Here is a 23055-nt window from a genome sequence, read left to right as displayed (position 1 = left end):
GGAGCCCTATGCTCAGTGTAGACAGGTAGGCAGAGACTCCTCGGAAGGGCTTGGGAGTCTGAGGGCCAGCGAGGTAATATGGGTCACTTACAGTCACTGGGCATATTATGGTTTCTAAAGTCCTTTCACATATGTTGTTACTGTTTAGTCATTATCAATCATATCTGACTCTGTGACCCCATTAGGGGTTTTCTTGGCAGAGATCCTGGAGTGGTTTGCCATTTCCTTCTCCAGCTCATTTTACAGATGAGGAAACTGAGGCAAACAAGGTTAAGTGACTTGCCCAGGGTCATTTAACACATCGGTGACCTCATCTTGTCAAAGACATAGAATAGAAAACCTAGAAAAGGCCTTAAAAGAGAAAAACTAAGGGCTAAAAGGGACATAGAATGTTTGAGCATAGAACATAGAATGTCTCAGGCAGAACAAACCTTAGAAATCAAGTCCAACCCTATTGTCTTTCTTTTTTAAAATAAGCTTTGTTGAGGCCTTTTGTTCTTCAATCAGTTGTTTCTGGATAGTCTCCGTACCCTGCTCCCAGAAGTGAACCCTCCATGGTAACAAAGAATAATGCTGATAACAATAATAGCTGGCATTTATATAGAGCTTTAAGGTTTGTGAAGTGCCTTATAATTATTATCTCTTTTGATCCTTACAACAAGACTGTGAGGTAAGCACTTTTATTATACCTGATTTATGGATAGGAAAACTGAGGCTGAAAGGTTAAGTGACTTGCCCAGGTATTGGTAAGTGTCTGAGGCAGGTTTTGAACTCAGGTCTTCCTGACCCTAAATCCAGCATTCTATTAGCTACCTTGATGCTACAAAAACAGCATCTTTAGTGATCCTTAGCACAGGTCAGAACTGACCCCTCCAAAGTGGGAGAGGGTAAGGCAGGAGGGGAAACGACCAGCCCTTATTAGCACAGTCCTTGGCCCACAGGAGGAACTTAATACATGCTTGTTGACAATTGACTTATTGAAGCATGGAGACAGCCAGGGAGCCTCAGGCATCATGGTCTTCAGACCCCAACAGGAGCATATCAAGAAGAGAGAAACCCAAGCTGGTCTTGAGGGAGGCTGCTCCCAGGACGCCAAGCTCTTGTTGGAGCCCCTGAGTCCACCTTCCCTCCACACATAATGGCCACATCAGAGGTTTTATACAGAGGGGCCCACAGTCTTGCTCAGGATCACCTGATTGGTTTCTGACCTCTAGGGTCACAGGCAGTAAGGTGCCAAGCAGCTGGGAAATGGAGAATTTCTAGCTTTAAAAGTTTCCAGCATAGCTGGGTCATACATAGCTGGTTGGATGGGAAAACCAAAACCAAAACTAGGTCCAAACCTCAGTCCCCAATCCACATGAGACACTATACCCCTCAACAATCTGGCAACGCCCAGAGAAAACTGGAGGGCAAGTAAGGTAACCAAACCCAAGTGGGCACATAGGCCCATATTTAGAAAGGGACTCAGAACTATGCAGACAGGCCCTAAAGGTGAAATGTAACAGTGAAAAAAGAGTGTAGGACAGGAGGCAAATCCTGCCTTTCAACAAGAGTTCAAATACAAGTGACGCTTCTGGGGTGGTGGGTCTATGCTTGTAGCCCACTTCTCTTCATTGGTGGTGTGGGAAGGATAGCAAGAAACATTTTAAAAGGAAAATTGGAGATTATATTTTGGGGGAATAGTTCTATGCTCTTCCCCCATCCCCCTGCTCACCACACAGCAAGCATCCACATTAGTGGAAAAAGTCAGGGGTAATATAAAAGGGGCCTGTGGCAGCTAGATAGAACAGTGGAAATAGCACTGGGACTAGAGTCAGGAAGACCTGAGTTCAAATCCTACCTCGGACACATGTTACAGCTATAAAATGAGATTGATAATAATGGCACCTGCTTCCCAGGGTTGTTGTGAGGTCCAAGTAAGACATATGTAAAGGGTTTTGTAAGCCTTAAAGTGTTGCATAAATGCTAGCTATCATTGCTCTTACTGTCTCCCAGAGGTGGATGCCCCATCTCTGTCATACCCCAGCCTTCGGCTGTTCCTCAGCTGAGAGTTCCTTCTTAAATTTACTTGGGGCTGGCTGGCAGCTCCCCCCTAGAATAAGGGTTAAGACACGAGGTCCACAGAACCCTCCTTAACAAATGCTTGTTGATTGACTGGGACTAAAAGGATTTCCCAGAAGAATTACACAAGCTAGTCACTGTTGAAAGCAATTGGCCTGTTCATTTAGCCTGCTGTGGATTAACTGGAGACATTCAAGTGGGCACTGAGAGGGAGGAGGAAAGAGAACCAGGACAGGGTCCAACTACAGAAATGATCCCTCCATAGCCATAGAGGAGGGGGTCTTAACCTGGGGCCCACTATTTAAAAATTGTTTTCATAATTTTTCTATATAATTCATTTCCTTTGTAATTCTATATGTTTTATTTTATATATTTAAAAATATGACCCTGAGGAGGGGTCCAAAGCTTGTACCAGACTGCCAAAGCCCCCCATCTTACACAAAAAGGGTAGCAAAGAAACCCAACCCAGGAGCCTTGGGCAAGGTGGGCTGGAAGCCAAGGTAGGAGGGCCAGAAGAGGGAACCCTGGATAGTCTTGCAAGAGATTGATGCCAGGTCTTGGTGCAACACTGTGCCAAGCTGTTGTTGGGACACCTGGCTCCATCTTCACACCCTACTGGAGAGCTGCTGTTGGGGCAGGGAAGGTCAGGTATTTATAGGGAGGGGTGGGTTCTTGCCCAGGCACAGTGGATTGGGTTCCTGATGTTATGGACAGGGAGGCGGCCAATCAGCTGGGAAATTGGAACTGTCTAGTGTGAGAGGGAGTAAATACAAGACATTATCCTACCACTGAGGAGTTTACAGTGAAGTAGAAATGCAAGACATCAATGGAGACAAGTAGAATACACAACATCAGATGATAATTATAGACAGAACGGTGGAAATAAAAATCTTTGCGGGGTCCCTTGGGAAAATAAGTCAACTTATTCTCTAATCATTTCTCCTTGTTTCTTTGATTTCCTTCCACACTTAAGACTAATTGTGGAGGGCGGGTGAGTACGTATCCAATGGTCCTCTGCCTGAATCATTTTCATCTGCCTCCTAACTTATCCACTTCTCATCAGAGCAGTCACCCATTGCTTGGCTCTGTGCCCCTCACCATTCTCTTCCTCCTGATGCTTTATGCGACATCACCACCTTCCTTCCCCCGTTGTCTGTTCTCTTGTAAAACTTTACTAACCTTGGCTGAACATATCTCTTTTATGTCTGCATGTGGGCAGCATGTGGGAGGAGAGGATGTAGAAGTGATAGTAACATTACCCAATCCTCTATCGTTTAAGGATGGACACAGCATTTTCCATACAGCCACTTTGTGAGGTAGATTGCTTCAATTAAATCCTTTCTCCTCATTCGACAGATGAGAAATTGAAAATCTGAATAGTGAATGACATAAAAGTGTCAGAGATGGGCTTCAGAAACCCAAGTGCTCTTAGCAAGTATACAGTGAATATATACTATGAACCACCTGTCCAGAAGGAGGAAATAGATAATGAGTTTAGGAAGTAGGTCACAAACCTGACAAGGAAGCATTCTCTGTTAAGGACAGAGAACTTCAATGATCTAGACAGCGATAGCTTTAAGTCCAGTACTCTTACCAATAGGCTGGTCTAAAGTTAGGGTTTGAAGGAGTCCTCAAAGTATAGAATGTGAAAAGTAGAAAGGAATCTGGAGATTGAGTTTAACCCTCACATGTTACAGAGATAGAAACTGAGGTTCAGAGAAAGGAGATGACATAGTGAGTCAGGGGAAGAGCCAAGAATAGAACTTGCCACTTTGGGGATCCCTATTCTAGATTTCTCTGTTGAACTAGGACTGCCTTTCCTGAGCAATGTCCATCCAGTTCAGCTCAGGACTCTGTCTCCCAGTTCTAATTATCCAGGGTTTATTTGGGGAAAAGGGCAGAGACCTTTTATCCTAAAGAATGGAAGCACTTAGCACAGTGCCTGGCACATAGTAGGTGCTTAATAAATGCTTGTTGACTGACTGTTGGCTATGCAAGGGGCATGAAGCCATGCATGTCGGGTAACTGAGGGCACCATTACCTGGCTGGAGAGGGAGGATGCCTAGGATGTTTGTAAGAAGACTCGAAATATCCTGGAATGCCTGAAACCTTTACAGGCTGAGATTAGCCATAGAGTTCTAGAGCCCAACTGTACCTGCCAGGGAGCCATCCGCTGCTGGCCTTTTACTACTCCCTAGGTCCCCTTGCAGTCCATTTACAAATGATCCTTTGGATGCAGCCTTTCTTGAGCTCCAGGCGAAGATGCTTGGGAGAAGACTAACTCAGGCACACTGAATAAGCAGATCATATCAAGACTGTACAAAGTAAGGTCCCCTATAAGAACCCTGGAATACTTGGTCGGAAAGTAGCCACGAGGGGGTGGGGCAGCCGGCTCCATTGTTGGACCTCTTTGATTACGAGCATGTTCTTCTCTCATACCCAACCAAAATCTGCCCTCCCATTAGTACTGATTCTGTTTTTGAGAACCATAGATGTCTGCTCCTTATTATTTGAAGATAGATAATGTGGTCCCTTGAGTTTTTTCTTCTCCAGGCTAAACAATCCTTGTAGTTTCATATCCTCTTTGTACATTCACACATTCCTCACATGGCCTTGTTTCCAAGTCTCTCACCAGTCCTGTTTCCCTGTTATGGATGTGCCCCAGCTTATCTATACCCCTTCTAAAACGTAATGCTGAGAAACAGACATAGTCCTTCCAGTATAAGCTGTCCAGTCAAAAGAACTGAGCCAGGGGTCAAGATGAACTCCCTCAAGCAGGGGATGAGGCAACGGGACAGAGCATTCATGGCCTGCCACTCCTCTCTTCACCAGCAAAAAAGCAATCCACACCCACCCCAGGTTTCTCTTCCCTTCCCCTTCCCTCTAGTAGTCCAATGTACTGCCCGCGGTCACCATGTTTGTCTCTCCTCAGACATATACTGGGTCCATCTTGGTGGCAGTGAACCCCTACCAGCTCCTCCCCATCTATTCACCGGAGCAGATACGCCAATACACCAACAAAAAGATTGGAGAGATGCCACCACATATCTTCGCTATTGCTGATAACTGCTACTTCAACATGAAACGCAACAGCCGAGACCAATGCTGCATCATCAGGTGGGCCTGAGGTACAGAAAGGGAAGGAAGCAAACATAGAGTCATAGAACTATCGAATGTTAGAGCTGGATGGGGCCTTGGGGCATGGAATGTAGGATTTCAGAATGGAGGAGTTCCTTTGAACATAAAACTTTAGAACTGGACAGAGCCTTAGAACATAAATTGTAGAGTTAAAAGTGACCTTTAGAGATAAAGTAGCCCAACCCCTTCATTTTACCAAGGAGACCAGGGAAGGAAGAAGAGAATGAAAGAAACTTAGCCAGTGTCTAGGGGTGTATTGGTAAATGTTTAACAACTAGCTCTCCCGAAGAAAAATACACTTAACATAGTTTTAAGTTTGACAAGCATTATTAACATTTTCTTCATTACTTTCTTAAGCCTAGAAATCAACAAAACAGTAAATCAAGCCCTGATTTGTAGCATTTTTCCAATTTCTAAGGCATAAATGCTCACACACACACAAAAATTTAACAATCAGCTCTCTTGAGCCCTTGTGAGCTGGCTCCAGCACACTACTGCCAACATCACACAACAAGTTAATGCTAGAGTTGAACTAGAACCCAGTTCAGTCAGGTGGGAACAAGAGATCGCCTCAGTAGTGCATTCATACTAGTTCTAGCACCTGAAGAGGGTTCATTCATTTATTCAACATTTATTGGTGTTGTTACTAATATTCTAAGACCATTTGATTATATGATTCTATAATAATAATGTAAGGATTTTATAATCTTGAATTACATGATTCTAATTTTATGATTTCAAGATTCTATTACTATTATTCTAAGACTTGATAATTAAGAAACTATGACTATTATTGATAGGGATCTGATGGTAGATATTTATCAGCCAACTATCAAAAAAAGTATGTGTGACATACTTTTAGGATGGAAGGAAACAAGTATTTGTTAAGTGCCTGTTATGTGTCAGTCACTGTGCTGAGCACAAATACTATCTCATTTGATCTTTTCAACCACCCTGTAAGGTAGGTGCTTATTATTGACCGAATGAGACAACTGAGGCAGAAAGAGGTTAAGTGACTTGGACAGGGTCACACTGTTAAGTGTCCAAGGCTGGATTTGAACTCAGGTCTTCCCAACTGCAAGCCCAGCACTCTATCCACTGGGCCACCTAACTGCCACTTTTAAATTTAATCTGCATTCTTAACATTTTTTCAAATCACTTTCTTAAGTCTAGAAAATCAAGAAAACAATCTTTCAAGCCCTGATTTGTAGTGTTTGCTGATTTCTGAGTTGCCAACGTTCACCCAAAAAATTTAACATTCTGCTTTCACACACCATTAAGAGCTGGCTTCAGCACACCCCTGATTATAGAATCCTATGGCCATAGTTCTGTTACCATGTTTCTAAAATCCTATAACTATTCTGCATCTATGTCTATGATTCTGTGACTAATAATCTTCACAGAGCTTCTGTGGCTCTGTGGTTCTAAGCCTGAGGTTCTATGATTCTAAGATCCTATAATTCTAAAGAATAAGGCTATGATTTTAGGTTTCTATGACTTTGATAATTGTTATTTTATTATTTTAAGAGACTTTTTAATTCTATGACTATTATTCTGGGATCCTATAATTGTGATTCAATGATGTTGCTTCTAGAAATTGATAATCATCACTCTAGAATTCTATGATTCTAAGAATCTGTAATAATTCCAAGGTGCTAATATTCTACAACTGTTTGTCTAGGATCCCATGACTCTACAATTCTAAAACTATAGGAATATACTTTTAGGATTCTACAACATAATACCAATTCTAGGATTCTAGGATTCTTAAAATTTCCATCATTCTAAAATTTTGGACTTTGTTTTAGGATTGTTAGATTCTAGGACTCTCAAGTCTATTGTTCCAAGATTTTGACTATAATTCTTGGATACTTAGATTCTATGACTATGAGTTTAGGATTCTATACTTCTAAGAGACTAGTTTTTTATCAGCATGAATGAATGAATCCATAAAAAATATTTTTACGCACTTGTATGTGTCAGGCATTGTGCTAAGCTTTGATAATATAAATATAAAAGAAATACAGCCTCTGCTCCTCAAGATGTCTACATTCTAATGGGGAAAACAATACAAATAGAAGCATAGTGGGAAGGGTTCTGGATTGGGAAATTACATGGTTAGTGAGTGGAGATACAGAGCAGTTAATTGGCATTTCCTTTCCAGCAATGGTACCATTGATTTAATTACTAAAAGCTACAAGTGTAGAAGGAGATGGTAGAGTGAGGAGGGCATATGAAGGCAGCCAGAGAGCATGCAGATAGGGAGTCTTGGTCAGGATAATTAGAGTGAACTGTCACCGGTTAGGAAAGAGCACAGGACCCCAGAGAAGGGCTGGTGGTAAGTCGGGTCAGAGCTAAGGAGTTATGGTGTGAAGATCTTTAAAGAGCAGCAGTGTAGAGGGTCAAGTCAATGTTGGGTTACCTAGGCAGCACTCTCCCCAATCCGTAGTATGCGGTCCCAAGGCAGAGAGCTTTGGTTCTAGGATGTAATGTAACTAGTATTCTAAAATTCTATAACTAATTCTAGAATTCTCTCATTCTGGACTTCTCAAATTCTATCACTCTTAGATCCCTTGATTCTATATTTATACTTCTATGTTTCTAAGATTCTTACAACTAGGAGTTTGTGTTTCTATGATGATAATAGTTTATAAATATTATTCTGTTATTGTAAGACTTAGGAACTCTTTGAACTTAGGATTTTAGGAGTCAGGACTAGAAGTCCATTCTTTTAAAATTTAATAATTTAGATTCTATGATTTTTACTAGGACTCTATTGTTCTAGAATTACATAACTATTTTTCTGTGATTCCAAGACTCTCAGATCTATAATTCTGTGGTTTGAATACTCTATGATTATGAAACTAGGATTCTGAGACTATAATTCCAGGATTTTATACTTATGATTTCATGATTCAATGACTATGCATGAAATATTTTATATGTATATCTTATACCTAAGATTCTAAAATTTTATTATTCTATGACTGTAAGATTCCATTACTATGACTCCAACATTTCAGGATTTTATGTCTGTGATGCTAGGATTTGAGTACTTCACAAATCTACCATTTCTAATGGTATGATTATTTTGTATTCCTGAATTCTCTGACTAGGATTCCAGGATCCTACTATTCTATGCCTACTCTTACTCTATAATCCTAAGAATCTGTAACTATTATCTAAGATTCTGTAACTGATTTTAGAATTTTAAGACTATGGCATCAGTATGGCATACGTGTATAAGATTTTAATAGTCTGTGAATATGAATGTTTGCTTCTAAGATATGATAAATATGATTCTAATATTTGTTGATTATGAACATAGGATTCTAGGATTATTATCATTCCATGATTCTAAGATTCTAGAAGGATGATCCTATCATTCAAAGATTTCATGGCCCTGATCCTTTGACTCTGTGATGCTGAGAGTCTGAGGTTGCATGAACCCTAGCTCATATCCATTGCATTCCTTATTAACTAGTGGTGAGTCTGGTGCTGGGAAGACAGAGAGCACCAAGTTGATCCTTCAGTTCCTGGCAGCCATCAGTGGGCAGCATTCCTGGATTGAGCAGCAAGTGCTGGAAGCCAATCCCATCCTGGAAGGTAGGCTGGGCTTCTGGGATCTCCCTGAGACAGGACAGATTGGGAGGAAGGGTCTAAAGGTGGCATTAGAGTTTGAAAGCCAAGGGCATTAAGAAAGAAGACGTGATCTAACAGCAACACTAAGAGGGACTGGGAAGCCAAGGCTGCACATAGGGGATATTTGGGAGGTCCAGTGATTTTCACACGGACACTGATTTTCAGTCCCCCTCCTACCTCCTCCAGCACCAGCATCTTGTCCTCTGGCACTTAGCAAGAGATAGGCAAAAAGAAATTACTGCCAGGGCCTGAAGTCCTGAGAAGCATTGTTAGAGAATAGAAAGAAAACTGACAAATGTTAAGAGGACTGGCATAGTAACCTCGTTCTTCTGCTTACTAGCTGTGTGGCATTGGGTCAGTCACCTCATATTTCTGGGTATTAATGTCCACTCAGTGATTACTAAGGTCCCTTCTGGTTTTTACATTCTACATGAAAACCAGTGAACCGAAGAGCAGAGGCTGCCTGGAAACTGGACTTTGATTGAATCTTTAAGATATCCAATCAGTGAGCATTTGGGGAGTACACACTATTTGTCTACCTGTGTTTCAGACACTGTGCATGACAAGAGAAGGAGATGACATAGTCCCTTCCCTAAAGAGACTTATTTTAAGCCAAGAAGGCAAGATTTACCCACAGGAAACAACCAGTGAAGATTATAAAACAGCATGTATCAGTGCCATGCTCCTAAGGACTATAGGATTGAGAGGATGGGCTCAATATTGGGAACAAGGTCTTAGTCTTGGTGGGGATGGTCTAAGAAGGCTTGCTAGAGGAGTGGGCTAGACCTTGAAAGGTACAGGACCCCATGGTTGAGGCTAGCCTGGAAAATGTCCTCTCCAAAAGAAGCGTTGGCCTCAATCGTTTGCTGGGTGGATGGGTCCTTGGGGGTCTCTCTGCAGCTTTTGGGAATGCAAAGACTATCCGCAATGACAACTCCAGCCGATTTGGGAAGTACATCGACATTCACTTTAACAAGAAAGGAGCCATCGAGGGGGCCAAAATCGAGCAGTACCTTTTGGAGAAGTCTCGTGTCTGCAGACAGGTAGGGCCAGGGTTAGGGTTAGGATGCATTGTGGGCCCGGGCTGGATATTTTGGGGTCCCTACCAGTAGGGTCAGTGACCTCCAGGGTGCTTTGTCTGTGAGTCAGTCCTTCCTTCAAGTCTCAGCTAAAGTCCTACCTTTCCCAATCCTTTTTAATTTTTGTATCTTCCTTCTGTTCATTATTTTTAATTTATCCTATATATAGCTTGTAGGTACATAGTTGTTTGCATGTTATCTCTCCTGTGATATCTTTGAGAACAGTGATTTTTTTTACTGTATATCCCCAATACATATACCTCACGGCATATAGTAGGCACTTAATAAATTCTAGTTGACTGAGGCCATGCCTGCTGGGCTTTAAAGAGGTAGGGGACTTGAAGACTCATCCAAAGATATCTTCCCCTGGTAACCTGCTGCCCCCCTCCCATTAAGTATTTATACTTATATGTAATCAATAAGTGCATACTATGTACCGGGTACTGTGCTAAGCACTAGGGAGGCAGAGAAGGTAAAAGACACCCTGTGCTCCTGAGGAACTCATAGTCTAATGAGTGAGACAACTTGCAAACAACTACCTACAGACAAGCCCAATATAGGAGAAATTGAGGATGGTCTCAGAGTGAAGACACTAGCTTCATTGGGACTAGAAGGGAGCCAGGGAAGTGAAGAAGCAGAGATAGAACGAGAGTATTCCAGGCATGGGGGGAAGTCAATGAAAATGCCCAGAGTTGACAGATGGCATGTTTCAGGGTGGTGCAGTGGAAATAGCCCCAGTCCTGGGTTTAAATTCTTACTCTTTTGCTCACTACCGGTTTGACTTTGGATGAGTCTCTCTGGACCTTGATTTCTTCTCTAATGAACTTGGGAGTTGAAACTAGATGACATTCAATGTCCTTTTGAGCTAGAAATCTATGCTCTGTCCTGGGGCCAGCCCTGCACAGTAGGGGCTAATAGCTTTTAGTTGGTGATTCAGGGGAAGGAACCAGGAACTGGGAAGGTGGAGAGTTGTCCTTTAGTCCCAACCTTGCTTCTGACTCAGTGTGTGAAGAAGTGCCCTTGTCCAAGGACTCAGCTGCTTACCAGGCTCTGGTCACAGCGGCAGTCAATGACGGGAGCACAGGCATGGCTGTGTCCAGCAACTGGACAGCATTTCTCCAGGGACTGCTGTCTGGATCTCCCACCAGCCTAAGTAGTCTAAGATTCAATGATGCTACTGGGCCATTCGGGGGCTAGCTTCTCTTCTTTTGGGGTCTCCGATGTTGTTCCCTATAACCTCGTCACCCAACCAGGCTATCCATTGTCCCTCCCCAATCACTCCGGCCTTCTCTGGCAGCAGGCACAGAGGGGCAGGAGAGAATGAAGACTTTGAAGCACAAGGCCAGGACTCTCCTGTCATAATCAGAGTTTAGCTGGTCTCCGAAACTGGACAAGCTTTGTTTCAGTCCCTAATTGTCTCCTCTCTCCTTGCCTCCCTCTCTGTCACCTTTTCTATCTCTCCTTTCCTATCTTTCCTCTATAATTCCTCCTTTTCTCTCCCACCCTCTCCTCCTCCAGGCTCCAGATGAGCGGAATTACCATGTTTTCTACTGTATGCTTGAAGGTATGACTGTAGAGCAGAAGAAGAAATTGGGCCTGGGTCAAGCCACTGACTACAACTATCTGGCAATGGTAAGAGCTACAGATGGGCACCCAGAGCCTCCCATGAGGCACTAGGAGTGTCCTGGGGAAATAGGTTCTTTGGGAATGGAAATGGGTCAGTTTGAGTGGGAACATAAATGATGACGATAACAGATGTTTATATAGCGCTCTGAAGTTTGCAAAGTCCTTTACATATCTCGTCTGATCCACACAATAACCCTGCGAGCCAAGTGCTGTTATTAGCTCTGTCTTATAGATGAAGACTCTGAGGCACAGAGATGTTGCATGAGTTCCTTAGGGTCACACAGCCATTAAGTGTGTGAGGTAGGATTTTAACTCAGGTTTTCTGTTACCAAGGCTACTTTATTTACTGTGCCACCTAAGTGCCTAGTCGCATCCTCTTATTTTGATGATAAGCAGGCTGAGATCCTGGACAGCTAGGTGGCGCGCTGAATGGAGAGCAAGGCCTAGAGTCAGGCAGACCTGAGTTCAAATCCAGCCTCAGATACTTACTAGCCGTGTGATCCTGGGAAAGTCACTTAATCTCTTTCTGTCCCAGTTTCCTCACATATAAAATATATGTTTGATGTGAGCAAAAAATTAAAAATAAAATTTGTACGGCCCTTTGCAAACTTTAAAGCCCAATGTAAATGTGCTTTAACCATAAAGCCCTTTGTAAGCTGTCGAGTGCTTTGCTCATAAGGGATCGTTATAGTACCTGAAGATTAGTGGTTATTACTCTATTTGTCTAATCTGGGAGAGGGGAAAACATTTTTGAATCAAGGTTATCAGACGTGACTTTAAAATTAAGCTGCTGGCAAATAGGCCAGAACAAAATGAGATGCTTTCCGTTGGCCTCTGAGTGAGTTAGAGCTTAGAAATAGGAGTCAGCAAGGCTGAGCCTGCAGCAAATGGGCTGATGGCTTTGCTGTGAGGCACGGCATAGACTTACCCAACATTCAGGCAATGGCGTCCTTTTGCCGGTGACTGGATCTTCCCAGCCCCAGTCTCACCCTGCTCTGTGTGTCCTCAGGGCAACTGCACCACCTGTGATGGCCGAGATGACAGCAAGGAATACGCCAATATCCGCTCTGCCATGAAAGTGCTGATGTTCACCGACACAGAGAACTGGGAAATCTCCAAGCTCCTGGCTTCTATTTTGCACATGGGCAATCTCAAGTATGAAGGTGAGGGTTAGGGGAATCTGGATGTGAGGCTCGATGCTATTCTACTGACTCGCTGCGTGACCTTGGACAAGTCACTTGCTGTCTCTAGAAATGAGGGGATAGAATGAAATAACCTCTAAGATCTCTCTTGGCTGTAAAATGCTATGTTTTATTTAATTAATACCCCCTTTCCACCTCTGGTAGTCTATGTTCTAATAGTCTCTTCTTGTATTTATATTCTATGTTCTAAATTTTTTTCCCCAGTCTTGATTGGCTCATCTTAAAATGAGGTGGGCTGGGTGATCTCTAAGGTCCCTAGTGAATATTTCAGGGAGGATTCGAATTCAGGTCTACCTGAGTCCAAATCTAGTATTCTATTTACGATGCTACCTCAATGGCCCAAGGCTTTTAAAATCTCTTCGGAGGAGGGGTGAGGAGAAAGAGATGAGGTGTATACATATAAGTAGGATATGAGGTAGATAATGGTTAGGACAAAGGAAAGCCTAGGGAAATCGCTCTAAGAGAATTTGGAGGAAAGATCTGTGTAGTACCATGGCTTTGGAGTCAGAGGACCTGAGTTCAGACCTCATAGCTGATACTTACTACCTGGGTGACCTTGGACAAGTCACTTCACCAATGAGAGAGCTGCAACCAAAGGCCTCAGAGGCCCCTTCCCAAATGCACAATTGATCCAGTGATCAGTTCAGGTGCCCCCTGACCTGGACCTTAAAGGAAGAGGAGGATATCAGTAGGCAGAGAGACTTGGAGGGAATCTATTCCAGGCATGGGGATTTTTCATCCTCTGGAACTGTCTGACTACCCATCTTTGTTTCCCTGCAGCCAGAACATTTGAAAACCTGGATGCTTGTGAGGTTCTCTTCTCTCCTTCCTTAGCCACAACCGCGTCTCTGCTTGAGGTAAGTCCAGAAATTGAGGTTCCTGGTGGGGTGGGGGGCATTTCTGTTGCTCTTTGGGGGAACACTGGGTGGGAGAGGGAGCTGGCAGCAGGGAAGGAAGAAAGGAAGCAAGAAGGATTGGGGCTCCTTTGGGTTAGTGAAACCAGCAGCCAGTCCGCCAAGTCAGAAATCTTTTTGGAACTAATGCAGCCCCAATTTTACACTTATCTGGCATGGATATGAATATAGCTGGAGTGTACGGGGTGTCAGGGAGGACTGCACCTCTGGTGTGAGGACATGCTGAGCCCTTTTAGGGCTGCTCGTCCACCTTTGGTGCCCACCTGCCACCCAACTCTCACCCGTGGCTCCAAGAAGCTGCATGTAGCTTGTGTAGCAGCCACACTCCAGTAAAACCATCTTACCAGAGTCTAAGGCCAGATTTGCAGGATGATGAGTCTTCCTGACTCCAGGCTTGGTACTCTGTCCACTGAACCACCCAGCTGCCCTAGGAGGAGAGTTCTTATCCTTGCTTTATAGATGAGGCAGAAATTAAGTGACTTGCCCAAGGTCATGTAGGTAGTTAAGTAGCTGAGGCTGAATTTGAACTCAGGTCTCTCTGACTCCAGATCCGGTGCTCAATCCATTGTGCTGCCCCGCCTCAGATAATAGTTATGTGACCCTGGGCTAGTCATTTGTCTCTCTCAATCTGTTTCCTCTTTCCCATCTGCAAAATGGGAATAATGAGCAAAGGAAATAACATGTGCAAATCCCTTTCTAAACCTCAAATACACATTGTTGTTGTGTTGTTGTGTTGTTGTTATGTTGTTGTTGTCGTCACTCCTTTTCAAGTACGAGCTAAGGTGAAGTCCCCTCCAGATCTAAGATCCTGTGATTGTGAGCTTTTCCGATATGCTTCCAGGTTCATCCTCCGGATCTGATGAATTGCCTCACCAGCCGGACCATCATCACGAGAGGGGAAACTGTCTCCACCCCACTGAGCAAGGAGCAAGCTCTGGATGTCAGAGATGCTTTTGTCAAGGTAAGGTTTCAGAAGGAGGGGGCAGGGAGACTGGGCCAGTGAGCCTCGTACACGTGAAGGCTGGCCAGGACTGGTCTGCAATTTTTATTCATCAGGATAGTAGTAGGAAAGGGATCTCTGTTGGGTGGTGAGTTGAACTAACTGACTGCTGAGTTCCTTAAAACAATAATCTAAGCTTAACAAACACCAAATAATTTCTATATATAACATAGACCAGGAAAAGATTGTACACGAAACCATGAATCTCTATTACACATACCTTGTGTTTTCTCTCAAGTATATGAATTCAACATGTAACTTTTCAAAGCTTGTCAGGGTTCCCTTTGATCCTTCCTCCTGTTCTCTTCTTAACACTTCAAAGGAATGTTTCAATGGTTCTCCTTTCTTCCTGTTCCTTTTAAGGTTTCTTTTAACTTTGTGATTCTGCAGAGGAGTCAGGGAGCAAACTCTTATCTGAATAATTGCTGATATAAGTGGCGTAGGAGACAGACTATTGGGCTTGGAGTCAGGAAGACCTGAGTTCAAATCCAATCCCTGACATTTACAAGCTGTATGACCCTGCCACACCCACCTTCCTCTTTCACCACTCACCACTCAACAGCTTTCAGTGGGTCCCAATTAGCACCCTGTATCCCATGATCTAGCAGTACACTACCATGGAGAAATAAATTCCTTTCGTTCCTTCTTCAAGTAGGCTACTCATTACTCCGGAGGCCCTCCAGCAGCGGTAAGTTAGTAAATGTTTAACAAATGGCTCTCCAGGAAAATAAAAATGTGCTCAGGGGTCACTTTGAGGTTTAAGGTGCGTTATTGGTAGTTCTTCATCACTTTCTTGTCTAGACAATTAATACAGCAAAAAAATCAAGCCTTGATTTGTAGCATTTGCTGATTTTCAAGGTAAAAATGTGCACACTGAAAATTTTAACAATTGGTTCTTGTTAGAGCTGGCTCCAGCATGCACTGCTTTTAATCCTCTTCTGTTTTACGCTGCCCACAGGGCAATACTTCTATGGCCTTGGAGGATCAAGGTTGGCAAAGGAAATAAATAAATCAGAAAATCTCAGTGTAGGAAGGGATGACAGAGGCCACCTAATTTATCCCCTACCTGAACAGGTATTTCCTTTATATCATCTTCCCAAAGTGGTCATGAAGTATCTCCTTGAACACTACTTGTTGTTTTTTTTTTTGGAGGGGTAAGGCAGGGCCATTGGGGTTAAGTGACTTGCCCAAGGTCACACAGCTAGTAAGTGTGTCACGTGTCAGAGGTTGGATCTGAACTCAGGTCCTCCTGACTCCAGGGCCGGTGCTCTACTCACTGCACCACCTAGCTGCCCCCGAACACTACTTGTGATGTGGAATTCATGACCTGAAAGGCTGCCATTCCATGTCAGATGCTTAGGGAGTTCCTACTGAAATTAAAATCTGCCTTCCTGTAACTTCCCTTTATTGCTCCTAGTTCTAGGACACTCTGTGCTTTATTCCAATAGCCTTTGAGAACCCAGGGTCATGTTCGTGCCACAGTGAGTCACTGGGTGGGGATGGGGAACTTAGGCCCATTTGTGTCAATGCCCTTCTAAAATGTGGTTTCTACCTCTTAGGTGGCAAAAAGTTGGAAGCAAAGTGTGTTCCCATCGTATGGGGGATGGCAGAGCCAATTGTGGTGCATGAAAGAGGTGGAATATCGTAGTGCTGTAACAAATTATAGGGGAAGATTCATTTGAGCTGATGTAGAGTGCAATAAGCAGAGCTGGGAGAAGAGTCTATCCAATGAAAGTCAATGAAAAGAACGCTAAAGGGAGGCCAACTTAGATTAATTACAATGACTAGTCTTGATTCCAAAGAACAGATGATGAAACACACATCTCTCTTCTCTGTAGTTAGGTGAGAGACAAAAAGAGTGGAATGTTGTATGTGCTCTCAGAGGTAGTTACTCGGTCAGCCTGTTTTGCTTCTGAAGCTTAAATACTTTGGCCACATAATGAGAAGATAGGATTCACTGGAAATGGTCCTGCTGTTGGGAGAGATTGAAGGCAAAAGGAAAAGGGGCCAACAGAGGAAGAGATGATTAGACAGTGTCATAGAAGCATTGAGCAGACTTTGGGAGCTCGGACAGACTTTGGGAGCTCAGATAGACTTTGGGAGCTCGGACAGACTTTGGGAGATGGCGGAGGATGGAAGGGCCTGATGTGCTGTGGTCCGTGGCGTCATGAAGGGTTGGACACAGCTGAATAATTGAACAACAAGGACTGTTTTGTCTTCTTTGTTAGAGTGGAGGGTTCAAGGTGGATATGTCAGTGAATGCTTGTGTTCTACAGAACAAAAGGCATCAAAAAAATGAATTTTTTTAAAAATGTGATGCCTGGAATTTGAATGCACAACAGGACTAAACAGGAAGCATAGAAAATAAATAGAGTTCTTGACTTGGAGTCAGGGAGACTTAGGTTCAATACCCACCTCAGACAGAAGCTGTGTGACTCTGGGTAAGTCACTTAACTGCTCTGTTCCTCAGTTTCTTCATTTATAAAATTAAGATAATAATAGAACTTACTTTCCAGGGTTATTGTGAGGTTCAAATGACATAGTGTATATAAAGCACTTTGCAAACCTTAAAGGACTATATCTGTGTGAATTATGGTTGTTATTATGACCTAGTTGCTTTTCTATCTCTTCTTTTTCCAGAGAACACCAAGGGGAGATAAGGGGGTGGGGAATGCCTTTACTGCCCACCACCAGAACAGCAGCAGTAACTTACAGCAGAAGCACATGGCAGGAAGAGATATATGTTTATAAATGACCTGAAGGTGGAGTTAAGAATATCATTATGAAATCCCAAATCCTCGTGTAGAGGGAGTGGGATTTCGAAGTTCCCAGGCAGAGTAAGCACTGAATCTAGCTTTCTATTAGAGATGAGAGATTTTCATACTGTTCCCTCCAAAGTGTCTGAGCTCACATGAAGTAGGTCTCATAACTTAGGAACTTGACCCCTAGGGATCAAGTTCTCTTTCTTTGGTTCCTTGGCTCACCTGAGTTAATCTGGCAAAATTTCCAAAATAAAATTTCATTATAGCATATTCTAGCGTGTCCCAAATATGTATGGTCAGGTTCTACACAGACAGAATATAATACAGTTATTTAATATGAGATAACCTTTATTTTGCCCCTAAAGAAAAGGCATAAGATGCTGAGGATTCACATAAATCCATGAACAAATACAGGGGAAAAAAGTCCTCAAATAGCCCATCAACATCTTGTCCTCCAACCCCAACCTTCTCCTTCCCACTGGAAGGGAACTAACTTGAGATTGTTGTGGGAGCCACACTCCATCATTCTGGTGACTATCTCTTTCCTACGGAGTCCTACACAGTCTTCCCAGGATTCATAATACCACCCCATGGTTTAGATACCCCTAAAAGGTAAACATACTTTGGAACTTGTCACACAAAACACCTCCTTATCATCAGACCTGAAGTGTCCAAGTAACTTCATGGCTTTTATCTCTAGGTAGGTTACTGTGTAGGTCACTTCTTCTCTGAGGACCAGGGATACATTAGGAAGTATTACTATTCTGGAAGCTTCAGCACCTAAACTCTCAAATTCAGGAGCTCTTGAACTTGGAGTTACTCACAAGGCAATCCTCAAAGCCATCATTGCCAAGAAAATCTCTCTTCTCCACTTCCACTAGAATGGTGGCTAAATTCAGTGCTTACCCTCCCTGGGGACTTCAAAATCCCCCCTCCACTACACGGGAGTCTGGGGTCTAGTAAGAATGCCCTTAAACTACTTTCAGGGCTCATATAAGCATGTCTCCTCCTGCCATATGCTTCTGCTACAAGTTGGCGTTGCTGCTTCTATTGGTGAGTTCAAGAGACATTCCCCAGTCCCCAATCCCTTTGTTGTATTCTGGAAGAAGGCACAAGACAAAGGTCAACAAGCAAGTCTTTCAGAGCTAAGAACTGTGAGCAGCAGCATCAGCTGACTTTTATAGGCCACTAGGAAAAGCGGCTGATTCAGTCAATCACTATGAGTTCCCTTATATCCCATCAGCTTGATTAGGGGACTCTTCTGTTTGATCAGGCACTAACAATGTACTTTCATCACATTGACTGGAGAACTCCTCACTTTACTCAAGGATTTCCCCGATCAACCACTGTTACATTACCATCACTCGTACGTGGTCTGACCAGGGAAAAAGATGGTGAGACTTCCTCTTCTCCAGACATGAGGCTTCTATAGAGTATGTATAAATATAAAATGCTACAGAGGAGGGACTCAGATCCAAGGATTCCAAGAGTTAAAAATCCTGGTTATTTTTCAGGGAATTTATGGGAGGCTCTTTGTGTGGATTGTGGACAAGATCAATGCTGCAATTTATAGACCTCCAACCCAAGGCGTCAAAAACACACGAAGATCTATTGGTCTTTTGGACATCTTTGGCTTTGAAAACTTTACCGTGAACAGGTACAACATAAGGCACAATCCCTGCCTTCGAAAGGGCTTAGAGTCTAGTTGGGTAACTGAGTCATCAAGGTTCACATGCTCTAAGAGATTTAGGGATGAAGACATCTAAAGTCTAAATTGTATGGTTGAACTGATCATTAGGGAAAGTCGCCCCTTTCACGCCCACATTTCTGAATGCTCCACTCCTACTCTGTGACTGTCTCTTTACAGGTTTCAGTTCATAAGGCTAGCCCTCAAGATGAATACATCCAAAAAGTATAAAACAAATTTGATCCTGACAGTTGCCCTGGGAAATAGGCAGGGAAGGATGGCATACTTAGTGCAATTCAACAATCCAGGAAATATTTAAGTACCTACTCTGTGTAAAACCCTATGTTTCTGTAGGGATAGGATTGAGGAGGGGGGGAGAGACTATAGAATTTGGGTAAGATATGGAGCATTGTACCAGGAGTCAGGAGACCTGGAGTCTAGTTCTGCCACTAACTCCCAGTGTGGCCTTGGGTAAGTCCCCTCCTGTACCTGGGGCTCAGTTTCTTTCTCTGTCAGATGAGAGGACTGGGCCAGTTAATCTACAAAGCTCCTTCTAGCTCTAAAATGAAGAATATAGGACTTGGAGTAAGGGATTTGCCGATTTAGTGACAGAGTCAAGATGAAATACTAGGTCTTCTAAGTTCTGATCCTGTGCTCTTTCTAGCGCACTGTGATACTTTTTGTGGGGAATGAGTCTATAATAATGGAATGACAGAACCCTGGTCTCCTGGCTTTCATCTCAGATGCCTCCCATCCCTACCCAGTTAGGAGCCTCCATTCTTGAAAGAAGAAACCTTACAGTCTCATCCCGTCCTCCTTGCCCCACTGTCTCCCTCTCTGTGACTACCTTCTTCCTTTCTTCCCCGGCCTCCAGTTTTGAGCAACTCTGTATCAACTTTGCCAATGAGAACCTGCAACAGTTCTTTGTGAGGCATGTCTTCAAGCTGGAGCAGGAAGAATACAATCTGGAGAACATTGACTGGTTACATATCGAGTTCACTGACAACCAGGAAGCCCTGGACATGATTGCTAATAAGCCTATGAACATCATCTCCCTTATAGACGAAGAGAGCAAATTCCCTAAGGTGTGTGTGTATTGGTGCGAATGTGTATTGCGTGGTTGTGTGTGTGAAAAGGGGAGGGATTGGGGACAAGTCCTATCATATCCTAGGACAACTCAGAAATCATTAAGTGATAAAACTGGAAGAGCCCTTAGATCACAGAATTTACATCTAGGAAGACCTTAAGAGACAGCTGCTGTGTCATGGCAGATGGTAAGCCTGGTTGTCCTCCATCTTCCTGGAAAGAAGTAGAGATACGTGAGCTATATGAGCAGTTAAACAGCCTGGATGAGTTCTAGGTGACCATGGCCAGGGGAAGGGCCAATAGGAGAAAAGCAAGAGGGGAAGGGTACTCCAAACATCACTCCGTAGTGGTTTCCCACCACTGTGGGAGAAGGGTCAAGGGGCAAAATCAAAGTATCATGAATGTTTAGACAAGTGTCTAGAAGTGTCAAGTGTCTAGAAACATTCTAGAAGATCAGTTCTCAAATATTTTCATCTTAAGACCCCTTTTATGCTCAAATTATGGAATACTACCCAGATCTCTTGTTTTTATGGGTTATAGTTATTTACAGCATTAGAAATGAAGAATCTAAGTATATATTGAAAAAATAATATTTGTAGACCCCCCCCCCCAAATGGGTCTTGGGGACTCTCAAGAACAACTAGACCACACTTTGAGAATCACTGTTTTAAATTATAGAATATTAGTGCTGGATGGGACCTTAGAATATAAAATGTTTCACCAACAGATTAAGGTTGCAGTCATAGTCAACAAACATTTATTAAGCACCTACTATGTGCTGGACACTGTGCTAAGTACTGGGGATATAAATAAAAAAAAGAAAGAGATAATCTCTGACCTCAAGGAGCTTACAATCTAATAGGGGAAGATCATACACAAAAAGAAGCTGAAAAGGCATGGGGTGGGTCAACAGAGGCTTCCCCATCCTAGGCATTATGTTAATAAAGTCAAAACCAAGTAGAACAGCTGGTGGGAAATGGTTGGAACACTCTGAGCCCTCTCTAAAAGGAGGCCTTAGAGAAGGTTTGTTGACTCTTCCTCCAATCAGAGGAGAGAGGCAGCTGAGGGCGCTGAGGAGGTGTTGGGTATCAAAGCAAAATCTACCATGATGGTGAGATCTCAGCTGGGGGGAGACATGGTGTTGGTGGAGTCAGAACCAAGCAGAGCAGCTGATGGAAGGGGGCACGACTCTCTATCCATCATTGATTTTCAAAGGCCTCCTCTTTAGAAGACTTTGCTAGTTTGAGCCATTGCCTCAGTCAACCTGAGACCTCTTAAAGACCTTAGCTTTAATAGGCCAAGGTCCCCCATGGTATCCTGGACCATCTTTAGTCATCCTGATCTGGGTCCCTGGACCCAGATGGCTCAGGAGGAAATGGTGAGGCTGGTGACTTTGCCCAGCCTTCCCTCACTTAAATCCAATTCACTTGCACATCATGGCATCACCTCCATGATGTCATAGTCCTCTTCAAGAACAAAAGACCAACAACAAGTCAGTTGAGCAAGGCCTCTCTGAGCTTCCTTCGCTGTAAAATTATGGCTTTAGACTACATGACTTCTGAAGCTCTCTTCCAACTCTAAAATGTTTTGTATTAAGTCTCAAGCTGCTTGTGGGCGTAGGGACCAAAAATAGGAATGTGTTTAGGGAGCAAGGCATAAAAGCACAGACTGAACTGGAAGGGACATAATAGCAACCAGAGCTAACATTTCTATAGCACCTAAGATGTTTCACTGGAGGAGAAGCCAGTGAGGGAGACTGAGAAGGAGCAGTTGGGTAGGTAGGAGGACAACCAGGAGAGCAGAATCCCAAAAACCTAGAGAGAAGAAGGTGTTTGACAGTGTCCAGGAGAATGAAGATTGAGAAAAGGCCATTGTTCTTGGCGATTAAGAGATCATTGCTCCCTTTGGAGAGGGCCATTTTGGTGAGTTGGAAGCCAGGTGGTAGAGAGTGAGAGAAGTGGAGGAACCTATTTTAGATGTTATTCTTAAGGAAAAGGCAGGAGAGACACAGGATGATAGCAGGGATGGAAGGATTCTATTAACTATGTCACCTAGCTGATTAGTCTGGCCCCCTCATTTTAAAGATGAGTAAACTGAGACTTTTAGAGGTGGGTAAACTGAGTTATGAGAAGTGACTTGTCTGGGATTCTACTATAAATGGGGAAGTTGAAATTGAAATCAGGGTCCTGGTGGTGGCATAGGAGAGGTAGTCTCAAGAAGGAAGGGAGTGGGGCTGGTTCACCAGTGGAGGCCTGGTCTCTGCAGGGGACGGATACAACTATGCTGCATAAACTCAACTCTCAGCACAAGCTCAACACCAACTACATCCCCCCAAAGAACAACCACGAGACTCAGTTTGGGATCAACCATTTTGCTGGGATTGTCTACTATGAGACGCAAGGTACCTGTTCCTGGACCCCTGGGACTCAAAGGAACTTCAAACTGCTTTGGGGAAGATCTAGTTCTGTTTGGTAGTGGGCCAGAGGAGGATCGAAAACCTGATGGCAGACAGTAGGTGGAGGGAGGGAGCAGGTAATTTCTGCTCTCCCTCCATCCTTGGAACTTTAAATAAGTATGGAAAGAGGGAGCCTGGGAGGTTCCTGGGAATAAGAAATGCCCTGGGATCTTATGATCACCCATAGCTCCTTTCTCTTGTCTCATGAGGGGTCACTGACCACCCAAAGAATCACAGAACCTCAGAGGTAAAAGGGACCTCAGAGGCATGGAGTCCAACACTTCCAATGGTGGGGAGCTCATTCTGTCTTTGGACAGCTCTAATTGTTAGCAAATTTTTCCTTGTATTGAGGCAATTTGCCTCTCTATAATTTAGGATCATAACATCTAGAGACAGAAGGGAT

General features: G+C 43.4%; 1 protein-coding gene across 2 annotated transcripts in view; it reads left to right on the top strand.

The window, feature by feature from the left end:
- The window catches only part of MYO7A (myosin VIIA), a 140748-nt gene that overhangs the window by 9809 nt on the left and 107884 nt on the right, over positions 1-23055 (top strand). For both annotated transcript variants that reach the window (XM_036745400.1, XM_036745399.1), the window contains exons 3-12: positions 4994-5178; positions 8684-8805; positions 9742-9884; positions 11439-11552; positions 12556-12709; positions 13529-13605; positions 14504-14623; positions 18939-19081; positions 19986-20196; positions 22463-22598. In XM_036745400.1, the coding sequence (XP_036601295.1) occupies positions 4994-5178; positions 8684-8805; positions 9742-9884; positions 11439-11552; positions 12556-12709; positions 13529-13605; positions 14504-14623; positions 18939-19081; positions 19986-20196; positions 22463-22598 (1405 nt within the window). The remainder of the gene's footprint in view (positions 1-4993; positions 5179-8683; positions 8806-9741; positions 9885-11438; positions 11553-12555; positions 12710-13528; positions 13606-14503; positions 14624-18938; positions 19082-19985; positions 20197-22462; positions 22599-23055) is intronic.

Source organism: Trichosurus vulpecula, chromosome 2 (genome assembly GCF_011100635.1).
Source record: "Trichosurus vulpecula isolate mTriVul1 chromosome 2, mTriVul1.pri, whole genome shotgun sequence".
NCBI lineage: Eukaryota > Metazoa > Chordata > Mammalia > Diprotodontia > Phalangeridae > Trichosurus > Trichosurus vulpecula.
Note: the sequence above shows the minus strand (reverse complement) of the source record. Positions and strands in the feature narration are given on the sequence as shown.